This window comes from Hesperophylax consimilis, chromosome 6 (genome assembly GCF_061612785.1).
Source record: "Hesperophylax consimilis isolate HC1 chromosome 6, BYU_Hcon_1.0, whole genome shotgun sequence".
Taxonomy (NCBI): domain Eukaryota; kingdom Metazoa; phylum Arthropoda; class Insecta; order Trichoptera; family Limnephilidae; genus Hesperophylax; species Hesperophylax consimilis.
In genome coordinates, this window is record NC_142841.1 from 23,896,078 (window position 1) to 23,923,341 (window position 27,264).

Genomic DNA, 27,264 nt, shown 5'->3' on the forward strand with positions numbered 1-27,264 from the left:
CCGATCGAGATGAAACTCGGCAGACAGAATCGTTGTCGATGACAATGCATTCTATCAACTTTATAGGATGCAATCACGCATACACACACGGACATATAGGTATTTCTCTGAAATTGGACAACATTACAACAGTTGATATATGAAATAAACGTCAGTTCTATCAAATCAGGATTTGGCGAAGTTGTTAGCGTGGTCGACTCTAGTCTCTGCGGAGGAATGTTCAATCCTCAATCAAACCATTTTTTTTATTAACTTTTAAAATTTCAAATTCTCAGTTTTTTTTTAATCTTTTCTTTGAGTTGGCCACTAGCCGGCCCAAGAGATGGCGCAACTAGGTAGAAAATTGAAAATAGATGTACTATAGTAAAAATTCTTCGTTTTTAACGGGTTGATTTTTTTTTCAAATTCTAAGATGAACATTACATTTTTCAATGCCAAATAAATACTATTTTCGTAGATAAATACCAAGCTTACGGAAAACCCGACAACAAAACTTTGTGCCACGCCTCTGATTGGTAGATATTTTAGTTTAATTTATTCATTAGATATTTAACGTGAATATGCAGAAGAGCAAACCATGTTTACCAAATTGTTCTGATTTTAAAAACATGTTTCTTCTTAATTTTGTGTTAATCAACAGAATTAGTCTAAGACATATGTACACATGACACATTTCAAAATAATTGTAAGCTGTTATAAAAGTGTAATACGGCGCTTGTGCGAGTCCATAACATTATAATACAACGGGCTTACGTCCAAGTTTACAGAGGCTTTTTGGACACAAGACAAGCATCTTTGCAAGCTTGATAGAAGTTCATAAATCTTCATAAAATTAATACTCAACAGTAAAAAAAAATTAAAATTCCCGGAAAGTGCAACAGCTGTCACATATATAATTATTTTCTCTAAGAATTCGTAATACTCTTTAATAACCCTTTAACTCCTGCTGATACACACGTGACAGCCTTCGTGGTCGAGCGATAGGGCTCTCAACTAGTAATTCGGAAGTCGCGGGTTTAAATATTTGTATGCAAACAATAATGTAACCTAACCAAACGCCTTGTCATTGATAGTTATTATAGTATGTATTGTGCTAAAACTTGCTGTATTTGTATTGTGTATATGCTAATAAAAATGTAACCTAAAATAATGTATTGCTGTATAGGAACCTATATTAAACATTTATAAGTAAACCATAGACAAAATGCGAGAAATAATTAACTAAAAAATCTGCCTCAACGCAGGTTCGCCTAGTGAGGCAGGTTATGCACAACTTAAAGTATAGTATATTATGCCATATCTTTATAACACTCGTACATATTTACTTTTTCTTCTATTAGAAACTGTTCTATTATTGTAACATTAGTTTTTCAACAATGTCATTGTTACTAACTTACATATAGGTATTTTACTTACTAATGATTTATTATATATTCTATAATTTTTTTTGATGAAATAATTAAATTTAAAAAAAAAATTAAAAAATCCCGACCTGCACAAGTAAATTTTTTCCATTGTGTTATTTCATAATTTAATCTTGTAAAATAATATAAGATATATTTGCAGCACGTTCCAGAGTGGAAGATACTCTCAGTTTTGCCCTGGTGACCAGATCTGAATAGCTGCTTAGGTACTTCCCCACCTTTCTCTTTCCAATCTCCTTCCCCTCCCCACTACCTTCAACCTCACAACATACCCTGACTGGGTATGCCAAAGTCTCACTGGCTCCAGTCAAGTCCACTGCGCGGCTACCATAATGTAAGGATTATCAAGAATTTGGTGGCTGGTGTGGAGAGCCGTTAAGTGGATTGCAAATGCGTTTTAAGAATTAGGTTAGACTTACTTCGAGATCGATCATCTCCCTGGGCTGTGGGGCTTCAGGGCTCTCGCCGGTGTCCAGCATAGGAATGCCGTCCTTGCGGATCTCCTTCTCCAGGTAGCGCAGCTTGCGCTCCATCTCATCGCAGCGCCGCACCTCGTTGACAAACTTGCGTTGGAAGGCATTCACGTCGGGGTTGAGCTAACAAAAGAAAAGATCATTTTTATATCCGTCGAAAAAACAAACACAATGTGATTATGATAATCTGCTGAATCGTTAGGCTAGTAATTTTAGGCTCCATTAAAGCAAGAGCTACCAACTTCGAAGAACAGTTCTAAATTATTGCAGTTTAAGTTTACAGATGAATAAAAAATTGAATAATCTATATTATTATTTTGGGACAAAATTCGGTTTATGGGAGTCACTCGAATAACCGAAATTGAACTTGATTTAGACTAATTTAGGGGTGGGGAATCCGAATCTGTAAGAATTAGGTGGGGGTCGGCACTATTAACTGAGTTGTAGGGTTTTGAAATTTAGTACGCGATACATAGAAACTATGTTTTGTTTATCAACTATGACTTAAGAAAATCAAATTAATGACTATTTAATTACTTTTGAAATTTCAGTAGTGGCAACTAAAAAAAGAAAAGTGTTGCTTTGTCTTTTTTTATAAACACTAAAAATATAGGTGAATTCATTGGCTATATAGCACTATAATCAGTTTATATATCTCCGTCAACTCCAACACCAATCACTCAACTCATATTCCAGTTATTGACGCGGGCACTTTAGTGGTTATATACAAAATACTTCTATTATTATTATTTATTGAGTTAGTTTATATTGCATACATATATAAACTAATAAGCAGAACATTACATTTCATTGTTTACAAAATTAAATTACATTTTTAAAGAAACTTATTAATGACAGGTTGTTTCACAGTTTCAATTAGGATAATATTGAAGTTCTGTTATTATCCAAGAACTGTGAACCTATAATATTCAAGTTCTGTTATTATCCAAGAACTGTGAACTTATAATATTCAATTGCTGTTATTATCCAAGAATTGTGAACCTATAATATTCAAGTTCTGTTATTATCCAAGAACTGTGAACTTATAATATTCAATTGCTGTTATTATCCAAGAACTGTGAACCTATAGTATTCAAGTTCTGTTATTATCCAAGAACTGTGGACCTGTCCAAAGAATTCGATTGAATAAAATAACAGTAATGTTACATTTCTATATATAAAACTTTCTAAAATTTTATATTTAGAAACGCCTTTGCTGATTTTGAAACTGCACATAATACAGGCACAAAAGAAATGTAAAATAAAAGATTACAGTTTAACTCTTCTGTCAGAAGGTCCAAGTATTTCTGAATATATTTCATCAAGCATATTTATGCTTTTATATTTTATTACTAGAATAAACATATATTTTGTGAAATGTTCAAGTTTGGAATGCAAACATAAAAAAAAATTGTTAAATAGTAATTATTATTTTATCTAGTTTATAAACAGTATTTGTTTTTACGGAAAATTAAAAAATAAGATGAATAGAGCGCATTTGAAATACACAGAAAACATTGCAAATTGAACAATTGTGATGAAAGTACTGAAGAGTTAATTAGATGTATTGTAAGAGTTATCATCTCCTCACTTTTTTGTCATTTCGTATTAAATGATTAGTAAAAAATTTACAAGTCTATTTCAAATTGCAGTAGGAGCCTTTGGTTAAATAAAGGTGCACATTTTAATTCTACTGTGGTCAACTTTCTTATATGAATATAAAGTGTGGTGTTTTCTCTTTCTCTAACACCGTTTAGATCATATTTCTCACCATGACAGTAAGGGAGATACAATGATTTCTGTGAGATCATATGAGTTGTTCCCAAAAGCGAACAAATCAGCATGAAGGGTTAAGAATTTTAATCACTGGAAACCTAAGACATTTTACTAACTATCCGTATAGAATTTACAGACAAAATATTTGTAGTGTTGCTTGTATTACAAAATTATAAAATGGCGTTTAGCGCCATTTTGAGTGTTGACTCTTAACAGAAGCAAAAATGTTAAACAAACTTAAAATTGATGATGAAATTGAAGTGTTTGTTGTAGCATTATAATTTTTACTACCTGGAGAATTCTATTTCAGGGCTAAACCTATTTTGATAAAGTTTCAATATTGACAAGTGAAGCTTACACAAGCAGCTCTGCAATTATTCCACTTTATCATGACTCAAATATTAACACAAACGTTAAATTTGTCATCTTTAGTAAATATTTAAGAGGAAACTCATATCTCACATGATCTTGGACCAGAAATGTTAGTTATTTGTAAAGAACGCTGTAACTAATTTGCATACTTAATGATGTATAATGATTTTAGGAAAATCTTTGAATATGTTTCAGGTTGGAACTAGAAACTTTGGTGAATTATTTTTGAACTCTGTGGAATCATTAATATCTCCATAAATCATTACTTTGGGTCAATTTAATCATTTTGTTATTATACAGTATAACAACAACAGTTTTTTCGTGTAACTTTCTAGATTATTTTATTAAATAGAGATTTTTCCTAAAGATGGCGGTGATTTGTTTATGATTTTCTTTTTTTACTGTTTCAAATGGATTAATTTTGTATTCAACTCTACTTATAGTTCAAATCAATAAGACATAAATAAATGCGTTGCTACCCAAAGTTTTATAGATGGCATATTTATTGAATGAAGCCGTCTTCAGTTAGAATATTTTTATTTTTGCGAAATAAAAATATATTGGTAATTAACGAGTGCAAATAAAAATATTGTATGATTTACTATTACTTTTACAAATACCCAGAAGCAGAGGCATTGTCATCGTGTTATATTAGCATTATTCGGTCAATTAACAAAAGATTGTTTGACAATAACTGATTCATTGTAGTTGGAATGTCATTGAACGCTTGGTATTTTCGACATTGTGCTATTTGAGGAAACAAAGTAACAATTGCAACAGTGAAACTCATTAGTATTACAGATTATACTTACATCTCTAAATTGCACGAGCCCAAGTTCGCCCAATTCGGAAACACAGGCATATGCAGCTTCACTTTGCAAAAATAACTGACATAATGTCATTTCCTCACTTCTAAAAAGCGACCCCATTTTTGCGTGTTAGGTTAAACACAACTAATAACGGGTGTATCGCTGATTTACTTTCCAGTAGATATTTCCAGGAGCTAATGTCCTGATTAATCGATTGCCACGACGTACGAGACTAGAAAACTAATGAGAATGAATGGAATGAGAATGGCTCAGACGCGCTCAGACGCAAACGCGCAAACTCGTGCCCGGAAAGATTTTTTTGCTATAAGCCGAGGTACGGAGAAACTAGGAGAAACCCGTCTGACGTCAAACCAGTGATGGTATGCCGAAAAAAGAAATTTCCCCGGCTTTTTCGCTAAAACTCCCCAGAAATAATAAAAACCTTTAGCAACCTTTTAACAAAGTTTACCTAATTTTATTTATATACTCTGAGTATGTAGATTCCATTTGAGGTATGGGTCAATGGTGAGGCCGAAGTACTTCATCTGTGGAGTGCGCTCTATATATTAATTGGAATTCGTACAGTTATGTATTTTTATGGTGTAATCATCATTAGGTTGGCCTGTGTATTGTAAGCGTGTTTATATCTTACTATTTTTTTTAACTAAGCTAATATTTTTTCAGCTTTTTTAAATACAGCTGACCAATTGTTGTCTTCGAACATTAAGACAGTATCGTCAGCAAAGCTAACAATGCTTCCCTCAATTTCAAGGTTGTAAAAGTTGTTAATATACAGTAAGAACAGAGTCGGTCCCAATACGCTTCCTTGTGGAATTCCATAGACATTTGAGCGCTGATTACTGAGGGTATTCTGTATTTTAACCTGTTGTTTGTGTCCATTTAGGTAGCTTAGAAGTTTAGCTCTTTGTCCGTAATGCCGATTTTTTATAGTTTTTAAATTAGTTTAATGTGTGATATTATATCAAAAGCCTGAGAGAGGTCTAGTTGGTTTTTTGAAAGTATTGTATGGCTCTCGACGAATTTTAAAAGTTGTGCATTAATGAGGTTTCCAAAAACTTTAAACAAGCTATTCAGTAAAGTAGGGAATTACGATACTTTGTTTTAGGTAAGAGGGGAATGTAATGTGTAATGCTTAGGTTTATAAGGTATTCTAGAGGAAATGTAATCTCCGAAGATCCAGTCCAACAGAAAAAGTGTTTTTTTAGAGATTTAACACTAAAAACTATTCCAGACAATCTACGTTCCTTAACATCAGCCTTTAACACATTCATGATTACTCAAAAACCCCCAAATTTCTTACTTCCAAAAAACTCCTTTTCTCCCCTTAAATTTCAAAATCCCCCAGATATGGGGACTTCTCCTCAGACATACCATCACTGCGTCAAACTTCTTCAATAGCCGTCACGGTGTTGCCAGTTGTTGCTAGTTGCTAATACACTGTAATACACCTATCACACAGAGCGATTTTAGTTGATCAAGTCGGAGTTGAATGACAACGAAAGCTAATCGACAAGTGTTAACAGCCTTTCAATAGAGTTGATCAAGTTTTTAGTTGAGCGACGAAAATTGAAAGCCTGTCTGCTTTTGTTTTTTAGCCCACATACGAAGTTTTTTGCACTTTTTCACATTCTAAAGTTCGTCCCGTAAAAGGTCCGAAATCATAAGAACGCACACAGCGATAACTTCACTTGACGCCATCTTGATTAACCAAATCGATTCTAGTTAAATTGAAACGTCTGAATTATATCTTGTTCAATTTTTGTCGTTCAACTAAAATCGCTTTGTCAGAACGGGGCATTACATGCCGAATGCCGACAAAAAAAATCATCGATTTGCAGAGATTGCCAACCTTTTCAAGCTGTACGATTTGCCACACGACGGTTTTTAAAATATTCAGTTTTTAGCCGCCTGCAAAGTTTAAGTCAAGCTATCAAGTTGAAAAGTTACTTTAGCGTCTGTTTGGTTGTCTGCGTGGATAAATATATTTGAAAATATTATAATAGGCTTCGTGTTTCTCCAAAATCGAAATATCTTAAGATAATATCTAGATATAATCTAGAAATAATATTTCACTTTGCATTTTTTTTAAATATGCCATTTGCACAGAGAAGGAAATACCCCTATCCATCCCACTAATATTTTTTTACGAATTCGATGGGAAAATGTACGAGAAATTTTTTTTATTTTACTGCTGGCAGTCTTTAGTATTTTTGCGAATGCATATAATTATTCTAAGCGCTTTTCGTACTGATTTAAAGTTTATCCTAAGTAATAATACTATATTGAAATAAATTTGAAAATTTCACATTTTATTATTTAATTTTTATTTTCTTATTTTATAGTATCTGAGTTCTCAGTCACCGATTGTAACGTTGAAAATAGTTGGTAGGTTGGTAGAGCAAAATCCCTTTAATTTTTATTTTGGTAATGTTTAAAAAGAATGCTGCCGATTTCAGAATTCGAATCATTAAAAATATAAACATCACTTTCGGTTGTCAGTAGTTGTCATCATCTGTCATGCATCCATAAATAAACTGCTCGCCATGCATCTGTTGATAAAATATCATCTGTCTATCTGTCATCCATAGAAAAAAGATTGTTATTGTTATCAGTACAGTACATATGACAGTACAGATTATGGTACAGATGCATACAGATGTGTACAAGGGTTTATTTACATGTACACGTATGGGTACGGGTACAAGTCAATGCAAGTACAGCGAGTACAGTTACAAACGTCAAATAATGTGAATTACTTTTTGAGAATAATATTGATTTAGCATATCAATATGTGGATTCACGTGCTTGAGGTGGAAAAACAATCATACTTCTTTAAATATCAGGCATTTAATGAGTCATACGATTTTTTTCTCACCAATTTTGTCCACCTGTGGGAGTCGAGGCTGTCCAAAAATGATTTAGCCTCACTTATTCAGGTTTGCTAATAATACTTGGATTTTTTCTATTTTTTTTGCGCATTTTAGGTTTATGTTTCCTAATATTAAAATATAAATATATTTTTTCGAGTTAAATCCCCTCAGAAGGCCCTTTGGTTTCCTTCAGGAGGGAAGAAGAACCGATGCTAGCAAATCACCAACAGCCGAGGAGTTGAGCATGGAAGAAGCCTTAAAAAGGATCCACTATCATGTTTCAAATGTCAACAGTGCCCAGAAGATGGACAGTCAAATTCTTTTTCAGATACCTAGGAATTCCAGGTAAACTTATCGAATTACGCTGCATGCAAAGGCTCTTTAAAAAAACAACACTTGATTTCAACTTAAATATCTAATAGATACAACTATTTAAGTTGTGCGTTTAAGTGTGTTAGTTTGGGTTATTTTAATAATTTAAGCGTTTTTCCTAACCTTCAAACTTAACTATGTTTGAGAAAAAATGGAACTTTAATGCATCTTTTACCATCTCCCACATCATAAATAGTTATTTCTTGTAGTAATTAAATTGAAACCATGTGCGTTTTTTTTTGCATACTAAGCGTGCAGCGGAATTTAATAAGTTTATCGAACTCTAGACCAAAGATGGCTGACAAACTCTACAGTGGAGCACACTTGTAGTTTGTACAGAGTCAGCAGTTGTGTACTATTAAAGTGTCTGCAAGCCTTCTACAGCAAGCCAAGTCTCTGAGAGGCTAACTTAACTGTGGCTTGAATGGGTCGAGGCATCACTTATGGTTACAACAAGCGTGTCATTAGACAGCAGTGGCGGCTCGTGACTTTTGAGTTACTAGAGTGCTAATATTACAAAAAATGGCTTAATTGATGTTGTTGTAGCTGAAAACGATTTTTTATTTTTTTTCGAAAAATTGATTTTTTCTATGAAGATTTTCAGGAATTCCGTGCGGCGCACGCCTATACTGAAATTTCCTGAAAATCTTCATACAAAAAACGATTTTCTAAAAAAAATAAAAAATCGTTTTCAGCTATAACAACATCAGAAATGCCATTCTTTATAATATTAGCACTCTAGTACACCCAAAAGTCACGAGCCGCCACTGTTAGACAGTGCCGGCCCTTAGCTAAACGGTGCTTGACACTAGCAAAAACCTCAAGGGCGCTGTGTTGTATTATCAACAATTTAACAAGTCAGCGCCTACACAGGACTGTCAATAGTCGACGTATTGGGAAGATTTCTTTTGTTGAAGGGGACCATATCATCATAGTCAGTTACAATTAAGTCTTTGAATGCAATTTGATTGATTTATAATGTTTATTGCAGGAAAACAATCCTACAATTGTTGAAGCTGATAATACATCGCTAACAAAGTCCTTCTTGAAAATGCTGAATGAAAGTTTATCTAAAAAGATAACTGAATCGTCCATAGATATTAGCCAACCTGGGAAATGTACTATTTTGAAAATTAAAATATTAAAAGGAGCTTCCTTTAAAATTGTTTTCAAATTAAACACATGTTCTCCGCTGCAAGTGAGTGACTATTTTATTTATTTTTGATTAATTATATGTGATATTTTACAGGGTTTTCCAATAAGAGGTGTTATTTTGATATTCAATCGTAAAAGATCAATGGTTTCGTTGCTTGTGTGGCACGTAGCGCCGTCTTGTTGAAAGTAAACGTTGTCCAGATCAATACCATCCAATTCCGGCTATAAAAAATCATTGATCATCTCTCTATAGCGCAATCCATTCACCGTAACTGTTGCTCCAGCCTCATTTTCGAAAAAGTAAGGTCCAATGACTCCGCCGGACCATAAACCTCACCAAACAGTCACACATTGAGGATAGAGAGGCTTTTCAACAATAACTCTTGGGTTTTCCGAGTCCCAGATGCGACAATTGTGCTTGTTGACGAAGCCACCGAGGTGGAAATGGGCCTCATCACTCAAGATGATTTGCATTTGATTCACTCAAGTGAATTTTAATAATTTCAATGCTTTGTTGAAGTGTGTATCGTTCCATTTTTATTAATGGCGTAATTTCTACTTGTCAAATGTCAAAAATGACAGCTTCAAAAGTAACATCTACCTATATACCGGGCTATTCAAAATAACACCTCTTATTGGAAAACCCTGTACTAGGTAAATGTAGATAGTCAGGGACTATCGAAATTTTTTGTAACCATCACGCCATTTACCGCATGGGTAGGTAAAGGGATGGACCTCCACATAGCTCTGCTTTGAAACACACTCCTTGATTCTTTCGTATTCGTATATGCTCTTCAGTTATACCGAATTTTCACATGGCCCTAGTCAAATTTTTAATTCACTTGTTCGTGCCATCCCTTCTTTCAATCACTAATTTTGCTTTCACTTTATCTTTCATATTTTCTTTATTTAATTTGATATTGTATTATTGTATTTCTATTTTATTGAGATTTTTAAAATAAGAACATAAATATAAATGTATACATACCAATAATAAATATTTATTTTGTGCCACACATTTTCACTTGAATATTAAGGTCAAACGCGACGTTCATTATAATCTACGTGTTTGTTATAAAGGCATACAAATACAATATTGTATTTGTGTTATTGTTTGTATTTGTATGCCTATCTTGAAAGAATTCAGTTTTTATAAGGACAAAACTATTTATTCAAATTTGTATTGTGTATGTACGGGTGCAAACAAAAATTCATCTTAATATTGTAAAGCATAACTTGCAAAAAACATATTTTGATAAAATAATTAAATTTACGCCATCTATGAACACGTAGATTATAACGAACGAACCTTAAAAGACCTAAAAAGAACATCTTTATAAATAAAAATGTATATTATATAGATGTCACCTGCGACAGGTAAAAACATGCTATTTAAAAAAAAAAAAAACAGCACCATCTGTTGGACGTAAAAGCCACACGTGCTATTGTTTCTCTATCTGCACAGACAGATTGAGCCACAACAATGCGTGGCGGGGTACAGCTAGTTAGTAAATAAAAGTGTGGAGTCGTTTTATAAACAACTACATAATCTGCTAATGAAATGACTGATGTTTTGTTTATTTTTATTACGAGACGTTAGAGTTATGGCGATGCGCTACGTCGTGTAATATTTTAAATTGATAAATAAAGTCATGGAAAGTGATGAAACAAAAACTTTATTAACTGGGTTAAGTAGGTAAGGTTAGGTTTAAATTTTTTTTTTTCATCGTTTTTAATGACTTTATATCACTTTTTAATGGTGTGTTGAGTTATCATGGAACCATTTAAAATAATGTATAGTATATTTGCGGCACATTCCAGAATGAAAGATACTCTCAGTATCGCCCTTGTGTAAGACCACCATTCAGAATTGAAATGTTGCTTGAAATGGCTTTGGCCGTGTTTGGTGATCAGATCTGAATAGCCAGGTACTTCCCCACCTTCCTCTTTCCCATCTCCTTCCCCTCCCCAGTACCTTCAGCCTCACAACATTCCTCAATTGGGGATGCCATAGTCTCACTGGCTCCGGACGGTTGGGAGCAGTTGGAACTCTTGCGTGGTTTCACAAAAAAAAAAAAAATTGACCCATGAACGATTGAGTCAATTTTACTATTTTTTTTTTCTGTATCAGTGCCGATAAATTGGCGTTTATTGAAATATTGTTTTAACGGTTTCATGCTATATAAAAATTGAAATATTCGTGATAATTTGCTACATAATTTAATTTACCTCAGTAGGAGCAACTTGTTCTGAGGTATTTACATTTATATTTACGTTTTATTACATTTTTTGTTACATTTTATTGCGCTTATATCTAGGTTTTTAACGCCTTAGGCGTATAAGGCCTTTACGTTCCATTTTAGAAACGATTGGTTCGGTGTTAAGTGAATAAGTGAAGAGTATATTTATTTCTGCTTAAATAGTGACACATTTATAAATGTTGAAATTGGAAAAAGCCTATCTAAGTCACTTTGCTACACTTCTCAGTCAGAGTAATAACTTTGAATGTTTTCATGTTGTTGGTGAAGTTCAACTTTGTAATTTTTAAACATGATCTAATGTCGTTTATATAAATGTTAACACGAGCGTGAGATACTTGGGGGGGACACCTGATATTACCTAGATAGACTTTGAGAAGACTCCGTTGATTAAGATTACCTGATTACCTTATCAGGTTATACCTTATGTAATTATGATACATTTTACAAAAAGATTTCAATATACGAGGGTCATAATGAAACACAGTTAGTAGTTTTGAACAGACGGCAATTTTATTATATCAAAACAAAAGCATGTAGGTACACTTAGTTTCCTAAAACTTATCCTAGATGGTGCTAGGTGTATAATTTTAATTATTTTATTATCATAGACTAAAATAGGTCATCTAGAAAGTAAGGTTAAAAGGGCTCCTGAGGCTGGAGGAAATTTTTTGTTTCGAAATTGGCGCACCTGGCATGTAGGAGCGATCCTAATGGTCAGTTTGTTTGGTCCCGCGTGTTTGTCGGCCATTTTGTTCAGTCCCAGTAAAATCTTCCTATGGAGAGGTCGTCGTGTGCTCCAGCCCCCTCCCATCTGTGCAAGATCCGCATGAATTTCTGAAGGGAGAAGCTTTTCTGGACTCTATCGTGACGTGGGAAGAGACGTGGATTTGTCACTACACCTCAGAATTCAAAAGACAATCACTTCAGTGGCGTCATTTATCTTTCCCAGCCACCAAAAAGTTCAAGACGACCCATTCAGCCGGAGAAGTCATGTCATCTGTTTTTAGGGGACTGTAAGGGGGTCCTTTTGGTGAATTTTATGCCTAAAGTGACTACCATTAATGCAGAGGTTTATTGCAATACCCTAAAAATATTCAGAAGAGCCATTCAGAACTGCAGAAGGGGAATGCTGGCTTGGGGAGTCATCCTCCTGCATGACGACCACGCGAGTTTCACAGGAGCTGCTGACAACGTTTGGTTGGGATTTTGTCACCCCTCCTTCTACTCCCCCTTCTTGACGCCTTGAGACTATCATCTTTTCACTAACCTAAAAGAGTTTTTGGGTGGGAAATGTTTTTCAAACGATCAGAAGTTCGAGGAAGCTGTGAAGTAGTGGCTGAAAGAGCTGGCGGCGGAGGTCTACGACACTGGTATACAAAAGCTGGTGCCCCGACTACAGAAATGACTCGATCTCGACGGCGATTATGTTTAAAAGTAGTTCAATATATTTGTGAACTATCCTGTAAATTTCAATTAAATACGAGCATTTTTTGGTCCTACATATATGTTGTAACATTACTTTCAGGATGACCCTTGTATTTAATAATATTAACGTATTAAAAATATGTAATGTATTAATATTATATATCAATATATTCAATAATTAAACACACATACAAAACTCTGTTTTTCCTCCTTCATATAATCCAGGCCTCTTCAAGACCCGCATTAATAAATCCCTCCCTACAGCCCCTACCTTAACCCGCCTCACAACGCTGACCAACCGGGTGGTGACATAGCTCCCCTGCCATCACACTGTACAGACAGGGGCACTGAGGTGTCACATAAAAAAGTCTGCTAAAAACTGGTCTACAACTTCTTTGCTATCTTGTGCTGTTGTGGAATGACAGGTCATGTGTTCTGGTATAGTGGGAGATTTTCTCTATGTCTTAATATAACACCACATATTTTTTACATAGCAATTATAAATGAATGATTGGTTATCTAATGCAGACATTATAAATGAGTAAATTGTTCATCAATCTCAGGCTATTATTAGATCGATTAATTTAATTATTCAGGTATGATTCAAAGATGATTGAAGATAATGGTTTAAGATTGTATCTATGATCAGTAATTAGAAAATAATTGCTTTTTACTAATCAGATCAATTAATGATCTACTTTTAGTTTTTCCAAGAAGTCACCATTCCTCTAATAACAGGCTTAAAAGAGTTGAAAGAAAGCGAAAAACATCTTGTGGAAAGTTTGCAGAAAAAAGATCTTGAAATTGAAGATTACAAATCGGCGGGGGCCCAATTATCTTACAGTAAGTTCTTACCTATTCTTTATTATTGCTTGCACCTTCCAAGCTATTACAGGCTTTATTCACTCATAGCTAAATTAAAATAATGTAATTAGAAGGTCTTAATAGACTTTCGAAGTCAACGAATGCCAAAATTATGAGAATAAAGCTTTCTGTATTAGTTTTCATATGTTTTCCATTTGCATGGCTTTATATCATAAAAATTTAAAATCCATAATATAAATGTAATTGTTCCTTTGTTCAAAATCTTAAATCTACGAAAGATCTTCACCGATTGATTTGAAATTTTGACACAACTTTGCATTCGAATACGCATATTTTTTTATATACCTATATTATATATATGTCACCTGTGACAGGTAAAAACATGCTGTTTTGAAAAACAGCGTAATCTGTTAAACATGCTTATAAAATGTTCATAAACATGCTTTTTAAAAAATACAGCGTCATCGTAATCTGTTAAACATGCTTTTCTTAAAATACAGCACCATCTATTGGATGTAAAAGCAACATGTGCTTTTGTTTTTCTATCGACACCGGCAGACAGAGCCACAGAAATGCGTGGCGGGGTACGGCTAGTATTGTAATGAATGCTTTGATAGCCTTAATAACCAAAAACATGGCATCTTTAGTTGCTCTTCTGGCTGCCTGCAGAGTTTACCAGAGTTTACCATGTCGAGCTGTAATTCGTAGCATAACTTTAATAGTACTGTTTATGTATTTATAAATAATAATTTATATTTAAATATTGAAGACAATATTAGTGATTTCTAAACGAAAATCTGAAACAGAAAAATCAGAAAAGGAAACGGTCACATCTGGGACTCGAACCCAGGACCCTTGTCTTTCCGTGACAGTGCTCTACCAACTGAGCTAATGGGACCCTATTCCCCTCGGTCATTTTTAACTGTATCATACTTCGAATAAGAACCACTAATATTGTCTTCATTTTTTCACCGCACATTTTTATTGGCAACTATCTTTATGTATGAGTCAATACATTAAGTCATTCCGAAAAATAAATATTCATTCTAGACTTGCAGAAAAGTCAACAGATGTCGCACATTAAAAATAAAAAATAAGATAGGTTTATCTAAAAGACGCTGTCTGGATTGCATTTAGTTCGGGTTGAATCTTGCGATCATACATAAAGATAGTTGCCAGTAAAAATGTGCAGTGAAAAAATGAAGACAATGTTAGTGGTTCTTATTCGCAGTATGATACAGTTAAAAATGACCGAGGGGAATAGGGTCCCATTAGCTCAGTTGGTAGAGCACTGTCACGGAAAGACAAGGGTCCTGGGTTCGAGTCCCAGATGTGACCGTTTCCTTTTCTGATTTTTCTGTTTCAGATTTTCGTTTAGAAATCACTAATATTGTCTTCAATATTTAAATATTACAATTCGAGGTTTTACTCAATAAAGTCATTCCGAAAAATAAATAATAATTTATATTCTTCGTAAGGTATATACTATTATAAATAATACGTAGTGTTATTACAAGCTTAGGGTAATAATTTTTTTATTGTATGCATATAATTTTTTACAGTATAATAATCGTGTTCTGAAAAATATTACATTTCTTTTTCAGAACATTTGGAAACCATCACTTTCAACGCCGAGGAGCATAGAAAAATATACACACCATCCAGTGAATGTTTTCTTAATGCAGTTGATGTTTCCTCAATTTTGAATTTGTTCAAAGAAAAGGAGCATGCTCTTAACACGTAAGTTCACAGTAGTTGTCCAACTATTTTTGTTTATCTGCATTCCGTAATTAATTAAAGATAATATGTTAATAATTAGCAGTGGCGGCTAGCTCTAAGGAGCGTTGGAGCAACGCACTAACAAAATTTCAGTCAATTATAAAAATAATAATTATCAACCGATAAGAATATCATCGAAAATCAATTGAAAAAAGAGTAATAAAAGTAATACTATAAAAATATGAAGTTAAATTTAACTGGCTCGAATTTTTATTATTTCTATCAAGTGTCATAAGGGACGTGGTATGAGCGAATTCCATATCGCTCATCGAGAAACGTTACCCGGGAACATCAATTATCTATACGCGCAGAGCGTGGATGTCGACCACAGTATTGACTCCGAAACATGAATGGAGCTCGCCAATGCCTTGTAAACTCTTCGGTGAGATGGCGCCACTTTAGTTTACAGTTCGCTTACCGATCATTCCAGTAGGTAAGGATAGATGGCAATATTTTTAGCGAGCCCCCCTTTTTTTTTTTTGAGTATAAGCCGCCACTGATAATTAGACATCCTGTCTGATACTATCATAATTAAAATGAATATTTTATTTCCATAGTAATAAAAAATGTTAATTGTAATAAATATCTTTTACTTTTTCCTTTGGCAGATCTGTCGCCCAAGGATCCAAAGATAATTTATTGGAAACATTCATCAAGTCTGAAGATTCGACGGAAAGTGATATAAAACCTGACTGTGATAGTTTAAAACGGGAATTTGACAGTAACAATGCTTCTGGAACGTTCCCTCTTGTGAAAAATGAAAATGAGCCACTTTATTCAGATTCTATTTACCAAACAACTCAAGGCAAGAGAAAACGAAAAAAACAGTTAAATTTGTAATCTTTTGTTATTTCTATATTAATTATACACACGGTTTTAAAAAAAATTACAATGAATTGAATTATCGAAATTTTGTGCTTAATTTGTGAAAGATTTAATAAACCTTTACCTTACAATAGCATGGATGTACATTTGTTTTTCTTACCTACTTAAACTGTCCTGACCATGAATATTTAGTCAACGCGATGTCAGCTTTCAACCAATCAGGGAGCTTTAAATAAAAAAAAGAAAGTACATATTATTATTATTGACAACGTATCGAGTACATATTGTAAATAATTATTTCATTTTTCAACACTGGCCACCACTAGGTATCTAGTGTAGCGATACACGTTTATATCTTTTGCATAATTCTGTTTGATTATAGACTTGGTGTAGTAAAATACTCAATAACCTCATTATAGGCTGCCGCTCAGCTATTCGCAAATTATTTCTAACACCGAGGGTTGACGAATTTTTCAGCCCGAGTAATGCTTCTGGATATGCAGATTTTTGATTATAAATATCAAGTTATGAACAGGAATTTTAACGTAAAACAATAACCCGTACAAAGATTCGAGAATATCTTCTGGTGCATTTCATAATACATATTACTAATTGTCTAATCGAACTTTCTAGGTCAAATCTAGTTGTTTATGTGTAAACGTGTAGACGCTCTTTTCGTATAACTGGCCTGCTCATTTGGAATAAACTCTCAGCTTTTACTACTATCCAGAATTTGGCTGAATTTAAACAGGCCTTTAAAAGAAAATTATTTTAAAAATCCTGCAATTCATAAACCTTAATTTCTTTTCAATGTACTATAATAAGCCTTATTCTTAAGTTTCTGGTAATTATTTACTGTCGGTAATTCCTTATGTTTAATGTCTGCTCAGAATGTTCTTGTTTCTGAACATACACTGCCTCCTGTTTTATATGGTTCCATGATAACTCAACACACATTTAAAAAGTGATATAAAGTCGTTAAAAGTGATGAAAAAAATCTAACCTATAAACGTGACCTATGCTACTTATTTAACCTAGTTTTCGTTTGTCACTTTTCATGACTATATCACGTTTTAAAGGTGTGTTGAGTTGTTCGGTTATCGTTTTATATTATATTTTTGTGTTCTTGTTTTGTCCTTTGCTATAATATGTAGCACTGTTATTGGTAATTTTATTTGTTCTCTTATAGCTTTGTATATATGTACCGTAAATTTTTTATGTTATGTTATTTGATAAATATTATGTGAGCACTGTATAAGTAATTTTTAAGAAAATGACCACTGAATACAACATTATTATTTTAAATCTATTACAGTAAAGCGCACTCTATAAATGTAATGTTATTTTTATTATATGATATTCTAGTACATATTATCATGTCTGGCAACTTGTATCAATCATTTTAATGTATTTCTGTCTTTAGATCTGACAATAATATAATGATATTATGTAATGATTAGAATTTATTAATAATATCATTCCTTAACTTACCGGTATAATTGTATCCAAATCTTGAAGATAAGTTTCATTTTGATGTTATGTAATAATTAGTATTTATTAATAATATTGTTCACTTAACTTACCGGTCCAATTGTATCACAATCTTGAAGATAAGTTTCATTATCTGTAACATGCTCCTTTGTGCTGTTTTTGTTGATTTCTTTGGCCAGTGGCGTTGTTGTATTAACAAGAACCAAAAGGCTGTGTGCCAGAGGAAACAATCCTTCTAATATCATGAAAGATCCAATCTGGATTTGCTCAGGGGAAGAGTAAAGCCTAAAATATACCATTTCCTTATTATTTTTGTACAGGGTTTTCCAATAAGAGGTGTTATTTTGATATTCAATCGTAAAAGATCAATGGTTTCGTTGCTTGTGTGGCACGTAGCGCCGTCTTGTTGAAAGTAAACATTGTCCAGATCAATACCATCCAATTCCGGCCATAAAAAATCATTAATCATCTCTCGATAGCGCATTCCATTCACCGTAACTGTTGCTCCAGCCTCATTTTCGAAAAAGTAAGGTCCAATGACTCCGCCGGACCATAAACCGCACCAAACAGTCACACGTTGAGGATAGAGAGGCTTTTCAACAATAAATCTTGGGTTTTCCGAGCTCCAGATGCGACAATTTTGCTTGTTGATGAAGCCACCGGGGTGGAAATGGGCCTCATCACTCAAGACGATTTGCATTTGATTCTATCAAGTGAATTTTAATAATTTCAATGCATTTTTGAAGCGTGTATCGTTCCATTTTTATTTGGCGTAGTTTCTACTTGTCAAATGTCATAAAATGACAGCTTCAAAAGTAACATCTACCGAAATAGCGGGCTATTCAAAATAACACCTCTTATTGGAAAACCCTGTATTTACTCTTGTATTCATTTTTAGTACAAATCCAAAATTTCAGTGCACTTGTAAACTTAAGTGTGCAAATAACTAAAGTAAAATAAAATGGCATTTATTTTAGCGTAAAGATAAACTATATTGTAAAGGAGATACAAGATATGGGCTCATAAAAACTTTGCTTGCGGGATTTAAAATGTATTATTATATGTTTATATCTTTGGTACAGAAGGTTTAGAAGATACAATATTAAAACCCACAAAAATAAAGGCTATCTTTAGTACATTTCTGTACTTAACCTTTTTTGAACAAAATTGAATTGAAAAATACAATATTTTAACTCTACCATGGATTCTGAACAAATAGGTTTTCTTGCCGACCCCAATTCGTTTTACCTTTAAATTGTTTCTTGATGTTTTTACCTCAAATTTTACTCTTGAAGGATTTTTTTGAACTGTCTTTAAATTATCATTCTCAGAACAAATCCAAAATTTTAGCTTATTATGTTCCATAGATCCGGTGAACATATATTTATCTAATCCTGGCAACCTGTAAAGGTCAGGGTCACTGGCAAAGAGAAGAGCAGAAGAAGCAGAGGAAGAAGGAAGATTATCAAAGCTTTGGACTAATTAAGTCGTGAGTGTCCAGAACGCCAGGGTCCACGGCTCTCTGTGTAGTGCAAGACCGTGAGGAGTGGAGGAGCACTGTTCATCGTGACAATAAGTGTTCCGTTAGTACGCTTGTCATTTGTGGCTGCATCACATTATTAGCTTGATTCGGCCCGACCAACCATAGAGCCAGGACACACCATTTGTGTCCACGTTTGACTGGCACAAAATACGGTGCAACCGAACGCAGCTAGCGTTAACAAGTAAGCGATCAACTTCCATCTGCTCAATATCTGAGAGATATTTACCGAAATCAAAACTGCTGTAAAACACCGTGAAACATAGTAATCATCGCGAGTGATGTCCGCCGTTTGTGCAGTGATGAAATGTCATAGTAATCAGTGTTTAAAATGAATTTTCGATCAACTTCCGTCAATTCTACACGTATTTTGAGATACAGCTGTGAAACGCATTCCATTACGACATATTGGAAATTACCGATGCAGGCCCACTGGGCGAGCGAATCGTCAAACCTGTAAGTGACGAAATCTTACGATTACTTTGTGTGTTGGTTGGGTCTAAGTCTCCCTAAAACAGAGAGAGGATAGAATGCCTTTCTCTCCACCAATTATGGTGAAGCTAACCTACAGCGTCATCGTACTGTAAGGATGGGTCGTTTTACAGAATTTGAACAATTCATCAAATTTCGAAGTTAAAATTCAAGTTCTGTGAAATTCTATGAAACAACCCATCCTTCGTGTTTGTAATGATCTTCAGCAAAGAGAAGATAAAGAAGAAGATTGTATAATAACTACTTACGCTAGTAGCCTTATTGGTTTCTTTATCGTTTCTGGTAAATACGTTGATGTCAAATACTTTGTAAATAAACTCGTTGAACTCCCAGTTAAACCATCAACCTGGACAGAGATTTTTGTATTACAAATAAATATGTATGACAAAGCAATTTTATAACGATTCATCATTGTGGATTGGCATTATATGGATTCATTGACTCACCGTATCTTTATTCGGGTAGCTCCCTTGTGACCACACTCCACTTGATTCTTGACTAGTAATGTCTGTAGTTTCCCTTCCACTTCCCCTTACACCGTATCTTGTTCCCCATAGGAGAATACAGTTATCCTCTGTACCTACCACGGTGTACGTAGGGCCGCATTTGACCGTCTAAAAAAATAATACTTAATTATTCTACAGAGTGCATCGCTGGGAGACACATCAAACGTGGGCCCAAAATTAGTACAAGGTTGACATTTACCAAGTGAAAATGGTTTGTTTCAATACTCGCTTGGCACGAAATTCTGGCTTTTGAGTTTGCTCTCTCTTAAAATGGGTCTGTCAAAGACCATGTTAATTCCTCCGTCTCCTAAAAAAGACCGTCTATGCAGTATGTCCAAAGATGACATAGGCATTAAAATATTATATAATTGGTAGGCATATAGGTCCATGATAATATGTTCCTTGAAACTATCTTGGGAGACAAAAAAACAAAATATACTGTGTGTTAAAATGAGAGAACCTTATAATAATATCTAGGTTTTACTGAATACTTGTAATTGGTCCGTTTGATTGATTCCCCTATCTTAACAAATAGATCCCAATCTTTAGGAATGCTGTCATTGTTTTACCAGTATTCAAATGAAAAATGCTAACCAGTGCATAGTCTGGAAACGCTCGCACCAACATTTGTACACGGTTGATATTATTTGTCATATGAGAATGGGCCGTTTCTACGACTCTTTCTTGAGTTTGGTTATGGAACTATTTGCTGGCTTCTGTGTTTCCTCCTTCTAACAATATGGGTCTCTCTTCAAGACCCATGTTCACTTCTTCCTCTCCTGAAAAAGACCCTCCGCACAGCATCACCAAAGTGACACAGGCCCATTATTATTTTCCTCAGGGCCTCCTGCGTGAAGATAATATAATTTTTTTTTCTAACACTCTTATTTGTCCAGAAAATAGACATCTACCATAAAAATACACTGACTAAATAAAATTGTTAATAGTTGCCAAAAAAATCTCACCATTATATTTGTATCTTCTAGGTCAGTAACTCTCACAGGAGCGTACTGGGTATTTATATTAGATGATAAAAAAGAATCGTGTGGACACCCAGTGGTATAAACTGTCCTCGTTCCATCCATTAATTTTACTAGCACAGCGCAGTGGAGTAACCCAACACTGCAGTTAATTATGGCCCCTTGTAGTATATTGACTTCCTTCTATAATAAAAAGGAATGTGACAAGCATTAAATTATGGGTTTATCGTATTATTTATAACAATAGCTTTGTGGAATTAACTGAGGTTTAAGTAGGTACTGAACATAATTAAAGACTTATTAGGGCGACTTGCACCAACTATCGCAAATTTTATCTTAAATTGTATTTAACTAAACGTATTTAAGACCCTAAATACATTTAACTTAAATGCGTTTAGTTGCGTCCTGCACCACGCAGTTCGGTGGCAATTTTAGTTAAACGTGTTTAAAGCGTCGGTAAAACAGTTACCGCGTGGTTACCGCCATTAACGCGTAAATAAAACAGCTACGATGTTTCATTTTACTTGAAGTGTCAAAATATTTTGTGATTGTGTGTGTGGTTTAATAGTGTGTTCATTTATTTTGAAGAAAAAGTTAAAGCAAATAGACATAATGATGAAATAAGACAAAAAGAGCTTCTGTTGTTGGAATTAAAAATAAAACAATTATCCGAGTAATTTTGTTTTTTATTTCTTTTACATATTATATTGTTTTAAAGTATTATAAGAATGCTGTAGGTATGATTAGAAGTTTACAACCTTGCAAAGTACTCCTCGATAAGGAGTGTTAGCTTCAAGTTACGAGCACCTCGCTGATGTTTTTATTGGTGTTGAATTTTAACTGAGGTTTAATTTCTTGCACTATGATGTCGTTTTTTTACAGAGACGAAATCTTCTTTGAAACTTCTTGGCACTGAGTGTTTCAAATAAATTTGTTCTTGTGTTTACTTCTCTGACTATAAACGGTCTACTTATAAACTCTATAATTTCTTCATCATCGTCAGAATACAAATCCCAAATGTTCATTGTGAATACAAATTAAAATGATATAGATTTTAACCACAATCAAAAATCTAAGGGATAACCTAAACAATTTTTGACAGTACTGCTTTATGAGTCGGGCTAAACGCGTTTAACTCGGTTAAACAGCCCATTTTGGGTATTTAACTTTGACAGTTCTTTAAACGCATTTAACGACTTAAATTTTGTGGTGCAAGACGCCAAGTCGACTTAAATCAAATAATGTGTTTAAAATTATATTTAAATCAAATTTAACTTATGGTGCAAGCCGCCCGAACTGATTTAAGTTGGTACTGGACTGAATTAAGTACTGACTTAAATTAAGTACTTACTGACTGAAATAAGTACCTACTGAAGTGAAATATTGAACTGCTGGGGGTGTTGGTGAATTTCTGAGATTTCTAAGCAACTTTGAATGAAGTAGGTACTGAACATAATTAAATACTTAATGAATTGATTTAAGTTGGTACTGGACTGAATTAAGTAGTGACCTAAATTAAGTACATACTTACTGAACTGAATTAAGTACCTACTGAAGTGAAATATTGAACTGCTGGGGGGGGGGGGGGGTGAATTTCTGGGATTTCAAATGAAAGGATGGAAGGGGGAGGTAAAAGATTCCCCGCCCTATGTAGCCCTCTATTTTATGCATTAAATTCAGTTTCACATAGATTTAAAACAGGACATACTGTAAATCAAGTATTCAAAGAATATTAATTAATTTTCATTCTAATTTAAGAGCCCTGAGTAGGTGCGATTGGAGAAGTCCGCTCCGTGCACCCATTTGCCAAGAACACAGCGCCCTTGAGGTTTTTACTAGCGCCAGGCGTTATTTTGCTCAGGGCCGGCCCTGACTGAGAGCACAACCAACACCACTAAAATGTGTCTAAACGGTTGTATAAATAACTATGATTTTATTGGTTAACGATTTAAAAAATATTTTTACGCAAACAGAATGCTTTTTCGCTGGCAGTGAAGGCGTATTAACTTTTACTTTAAATACTAAGATTGACTGTAAATACTGTGAATAATTATATAAATAAGCAAATATCTTTTTACCATGTTTGTGATAATTTCATTTTTATTGCTCTTAAACGATGATCTGATATTTGTTGTCAATGCCAATTTATTGTGTACATTCCAACCACAAACAATTAGTGAAGCTCGCGAAGTGATCACAGCAGTTGATTCTCCTCCACAGTGAATGGAAATAGGCATAATTCCTGATGGCATATCTACTCGAGTCGGAATGCAACTAAAAATAAACAATCACAATTTGTTTATCTTGTGATATTAACATGTATTTATATGTACTTATATATATTGTATGTATTTATATGAACCTATATAAATTTACATTTGTGCACCCTTTTTCACATTTATATAGGTACTGGGCAATTTCAGGGAGTGAATATTAATAATATCACAGCGTTCCGCGTTCAGCGTTTTCCGTTCCCTAGGAGTGGAGGTTTAATAAATTAATTGCAAGGTCCATTTTGCCGATCCCCAGATGTGTCGCCCGGTACATTTATCACTTTTGGGTCTCCCCAAGATACGGAACTGCCTTAGAAATATGTCCTAGCATTCACGGGCGATCATGGCGTCACGGGCCGAGCAATGAGCATTGAGACTGTGACATCATGGTCGCCCTGACATGCTCGCACGTGACTATTGTTGTTTGACCAGCTCAAATAATAAAATAAAATTCCCTACAGCTTACTTGCATATTATTATGTTTTTCAATATAATAATGATAGAATTTGTCAATAGGAAGCAGACAATCAGGAATCAGATATCACTCATTTGATTTTCATTACTAGTCAATTAACCCCTGAAAATACGTGTTGAAACAATTACAGATAATAAAAACAAGGGGAGATAATATGATATGGAAACTTCACGAGCCACGTGTACAAGTTATGCATGTAGTTTTGTGTGTAGGTGCGACTCGCAGTAGTATGAACAGTGGCGGCTCGTGACTTTTGAGTGTACTAGAGTGTTAATATTACAAAAATGGCATTATCGATGTTGTTGTAGCTGAAAAACGTTTTTTTATTTTTTTTTTTATTAGCATTCTAGTACACCCAAAAGTCACGAGCCGCCACTGAGTATGAGGGAAAGATGTTGGGGACACTTTCATACTAATGATGGTTAATGGCCCATCTCCTTTGTTTCTATGATCTATGGTAAAAATGAATAAAGTTGTTACATGTTCAGCAAAGATTTTTGAGCCGTTTGCCCTTTATTTCCCTGTCCCCAAAGGTATAGCTGGTGGTCTACAGTCAGGGCTGCTGCATGGGCCGATCCACAGCTGATACTTGAGATGTGCACTCTCAACAAAGACTCTGAAAATACATCCACATAATATTATCTTGCCAATATGTAATTCCATATCAATATAGGTAGGTAATAGTAACCTATATACTTCATAAAGATAAGGAAATTCTTATAGTGCCGGAGATACTTCAATGGGTGACCGGATAAATCATCAAAATGATAATTCATCACCTTTTTAAAAAGTTATATAAAGTCATGGATGAAATGATGAAACAAGAACTTGATTAACTGGGTTAAGTAGGTTAGGTTAGGTTAGGTTAAAAAAATAAATTTTTTCATCGTTTTTAATGACTTTATATCACTTTTTAAAAGTATGTTGAATAGTCACTGTGTTGAGTTAGCATGGAACCACTTCAATGATATCTATTATTTTCAAATACACGAGATACAATATTTTATCTTAAAGCCAACGAAATACACATTGATTGATTATTGGAAATAATTAATAAGGACAGGATGAAATTATTTAAACAAGTTACCTACCAATTACCTTTGGTTTGAAACAAACATCCAAATTTCCATGACCCAATGCGCCATAATTACCTTCTCCGCAAGAAAAGACTTTTCCATCGACTGTTAAAAAAAGACTAAATCCTTCACCAGCTCCCGACCTATACAGATATTGAAACAAACATAATATGATTGATTTATATTATTCTGTCTTTCTTTTGTTGGGGATGGACAGCACTGAGCCAAACGGCGCATGGCGCTAGTTAATTTTTGGCGCCCCTTACAAAACCAGTAGATGCCTTGGTAGGTGATCAATCTGATCAATATTTTTGTGTACCGCCGTTTTTAAGAAAAATAGTATCAAGGGTGATGTGTTAGAACCGTTAGGTGTAAGCTATTATCAGTGCCTTGGCTATTCGGCGCCCAGAGCGGACTGCTCCAATTGCGCCCGCATTAGGCCGGACCTACGAAGTAGGAAGTCGTTACCTAATTACATTCTCAATTTCTTTTATAGTGCACTTTTGAGAGTCAAGGTAGGTATATCTAACGGCGATTTGCGATTCAATTTTTTAGTATTATAGTCCAGTAAATTTAAATATCTTACCTAGCATCAAATGGTGATTTTTTGGTTTGTTGTACGTGACGGAGGCCTAGTGAAAAAAAAGTTTTGGGACTCGGCAGACCTCAATTTTTTTTGGTCTTTTTCAGCTGTATCTCAAACACCGTTAAGTTCACAATTATTTGTGATTTTAAAGTATAGCAAATATAGTCTACTTAAAAAAATATTTTTATAATAATAATAATAATAATAAATAATAAATTCTTTATTCCAGGATGTGGGGAGGTTAGTGCAATCCCACACATCCCATAGAGGATATAAGTACAGATAATATTTACATATAGTAAAATAAATAAAAAGGGATTAAAAATTAAAAATTAAATTAAAGATGAAATTAAACCAGAGAGACACGGGAATCCATCGGATCTAAGATTGTGGGAGCAAGTATCTTTCTCCAATGGTCTTCAATGCTCGATCCTGAAGTCAGACGGGATTCTATGATAAGAATGTTTCTGGAATGGTTTATCCTTCCCCTCAGTCCTGCAATCCTGGTTCTTAACAGAGCTGCAAATCCTGGAACTCGCCCTTCTGTAAACATAGAGGAGGCACTGCAGTGCCTGGGGAGTCCGAACATCAATCGGTAAGCGTTGTTATATTGCACCCGAAGCCTTTCCATTGTTCTTTTCTTGAAATTAGCCCAGAGCTCGCATGTGTACAGGGTGGTGCAAAATGCTATGAAGAGCGTCCTTTTCACTCGTGGACTACAGAGCCCAAATCTTCTACTGAGCATGTTACATTTTATACTCAGTACACGCCTCTGCCTGTCAATATCTTCATCATCCGTTAACTTGTTGTTGATGACATGTCCTAGATATTTTGTGGTTTCTACTGTTTTCAGAATCTCACCATTCAAAAAGACAGGGGGAATGTTTTTTGGGCCTTCTCCGTGTTTTATGACCAACAGTGCTGTTTTTTTCGCATTATAGATCATGTTGGTTTCGTGAGCAAATTCTTCACAGATTTTCAGGAGAATTCTCAATCCCCGTATTGACGGTGCCATCAGAACCATATCATCTGCGTAGCTCATATTATTAACACATAGACCTCCGATGTGGCAGCCCACTCCAGCATTGTTTAATCTGTGGGTTAATTCGTCCATGTATAGGTTAAACAGTACTGGGGACATACATCCTCCCTGTCTGACCCCGCTTTTCAAGAAATAGGGTTCTGAGAATCCGTCTTTCCACTTTACAAGGTTTTCTTGCTGACGGTGCCATGATTCGAGAATTTTTACCACTTTCCATGGTATCCCTCTTTCCTTTAGTTTTTTCCATAATAAGGGGTGGGAAACTCTGTCGAATGCCTTACTAAGGTCCAGAAAGCATGCGTAAGTTGTTGTTTTCTTCTTCCTGTAGTATTCTAACGTTCTTTTTACGCAAAATATAGCTGAGTCAGTAGAGCATTCTCTCTTGAAACCCATCTGATTATCTTTCGTTGTCATAT

General features: G+C 34.4%; 3 protein-coding genes across 5 annotated transcripts in view; 1 reads left to right on the forward strand and 2 right to left on the reverse strand.

The window, feature by feature from the left end:
- LOC149423102 (V-type proton ATPase 116 kDa subunit a 1-like) overlaps window positions 1–5,150 on the reverse strand; it is a 33,253-nt gene extending 28,103 nt beyond the window's left edge. For all 3 annotated transcript variants that reach the window (XM_089632481.1, XM_089632484.1, XM_089632482.1), the window contains exons 1-2: window positions 4,858–5,150; window positions 1,844–2,020 (exon numbers count right to left, since the gene is read on the reverse strand). In XM_089632481.1, coding sequence (XP_089488607.1) covers window positions 1,844–2,020; window positions 4,858–4,974 — 294 coding nt within the window. In that variant the 5' untranslated portion in view covers window positions 4,975–5,150. The remainder of the gene's footprint in view (window positions 1–1,843; window positions 2,021–4,857) is intronic.
- A 2,359-nt stretch (window positions 5,151–7,509) lies between these two features.
- Window positions 7,510–16,522, forward strand: LOC149423103 (uncharacterized). The gene is made up of 5 exons (XM_089632485.1): window positions 7,510–7,811; window positions 9,109–9,315; window positions 13,663–13,801; window positions 15,388–15,523; window positions 16,171–16,522. The coding sequence occupies exons 1-5, from the start codon at window positions 7,665–7,667 to the stop codon at window positions 16,400–16,402; spliced, it is 861 nt and encodes a 286-aa protein (XP_089488611.1). The 5' UTR covers window positions 7,510–7,664; the 3' UTR covers window positions 16,403–16,522.
- niki (nimA-like kinase) overlaps window positions 16,391–27,264 on the reverse strand; it is a 37,084-nt gene continuing 26,210 nt past the window's right edge. Inside the window, exons 9-16 of the mRNA XM_089633047.1 lie at window positions 25,236–25,363; window positions 24,625–24,760; window positions 23,475–23,670; window positions 21,382–21,579; window positions 20,357–20,524; window positions 20,159–20,316; window positions 17,971–18,163; window positions 16,391–16,613 (exon numbers count right to left, since the gene is read on the reverse strand). Coding sequence (XP_089489173.1) covers window positions 16,548–16,613; window positions 17,971–18,163; window positions 20,159–20,316; window positions 20,357–20,524; window positions 21,382–21,579; window positions 23,475–23,670; window positions 24,625–24,760; window positions 25,236–25,363 — 1,243 coding nt within the window. The 3' untranslated portion in view covers window positions 16,391–16,547. The remainder of the gene's footprint in view (window positions 16,614–17,970; window positions 18,164–20,158; window positions 20,317–20,356; window positions 20,525–21,381; window positions 21,580–23,474; window positions 23,671–24,624; window positions 24,761–25,235; window positions 25,364–27,264) is intronic.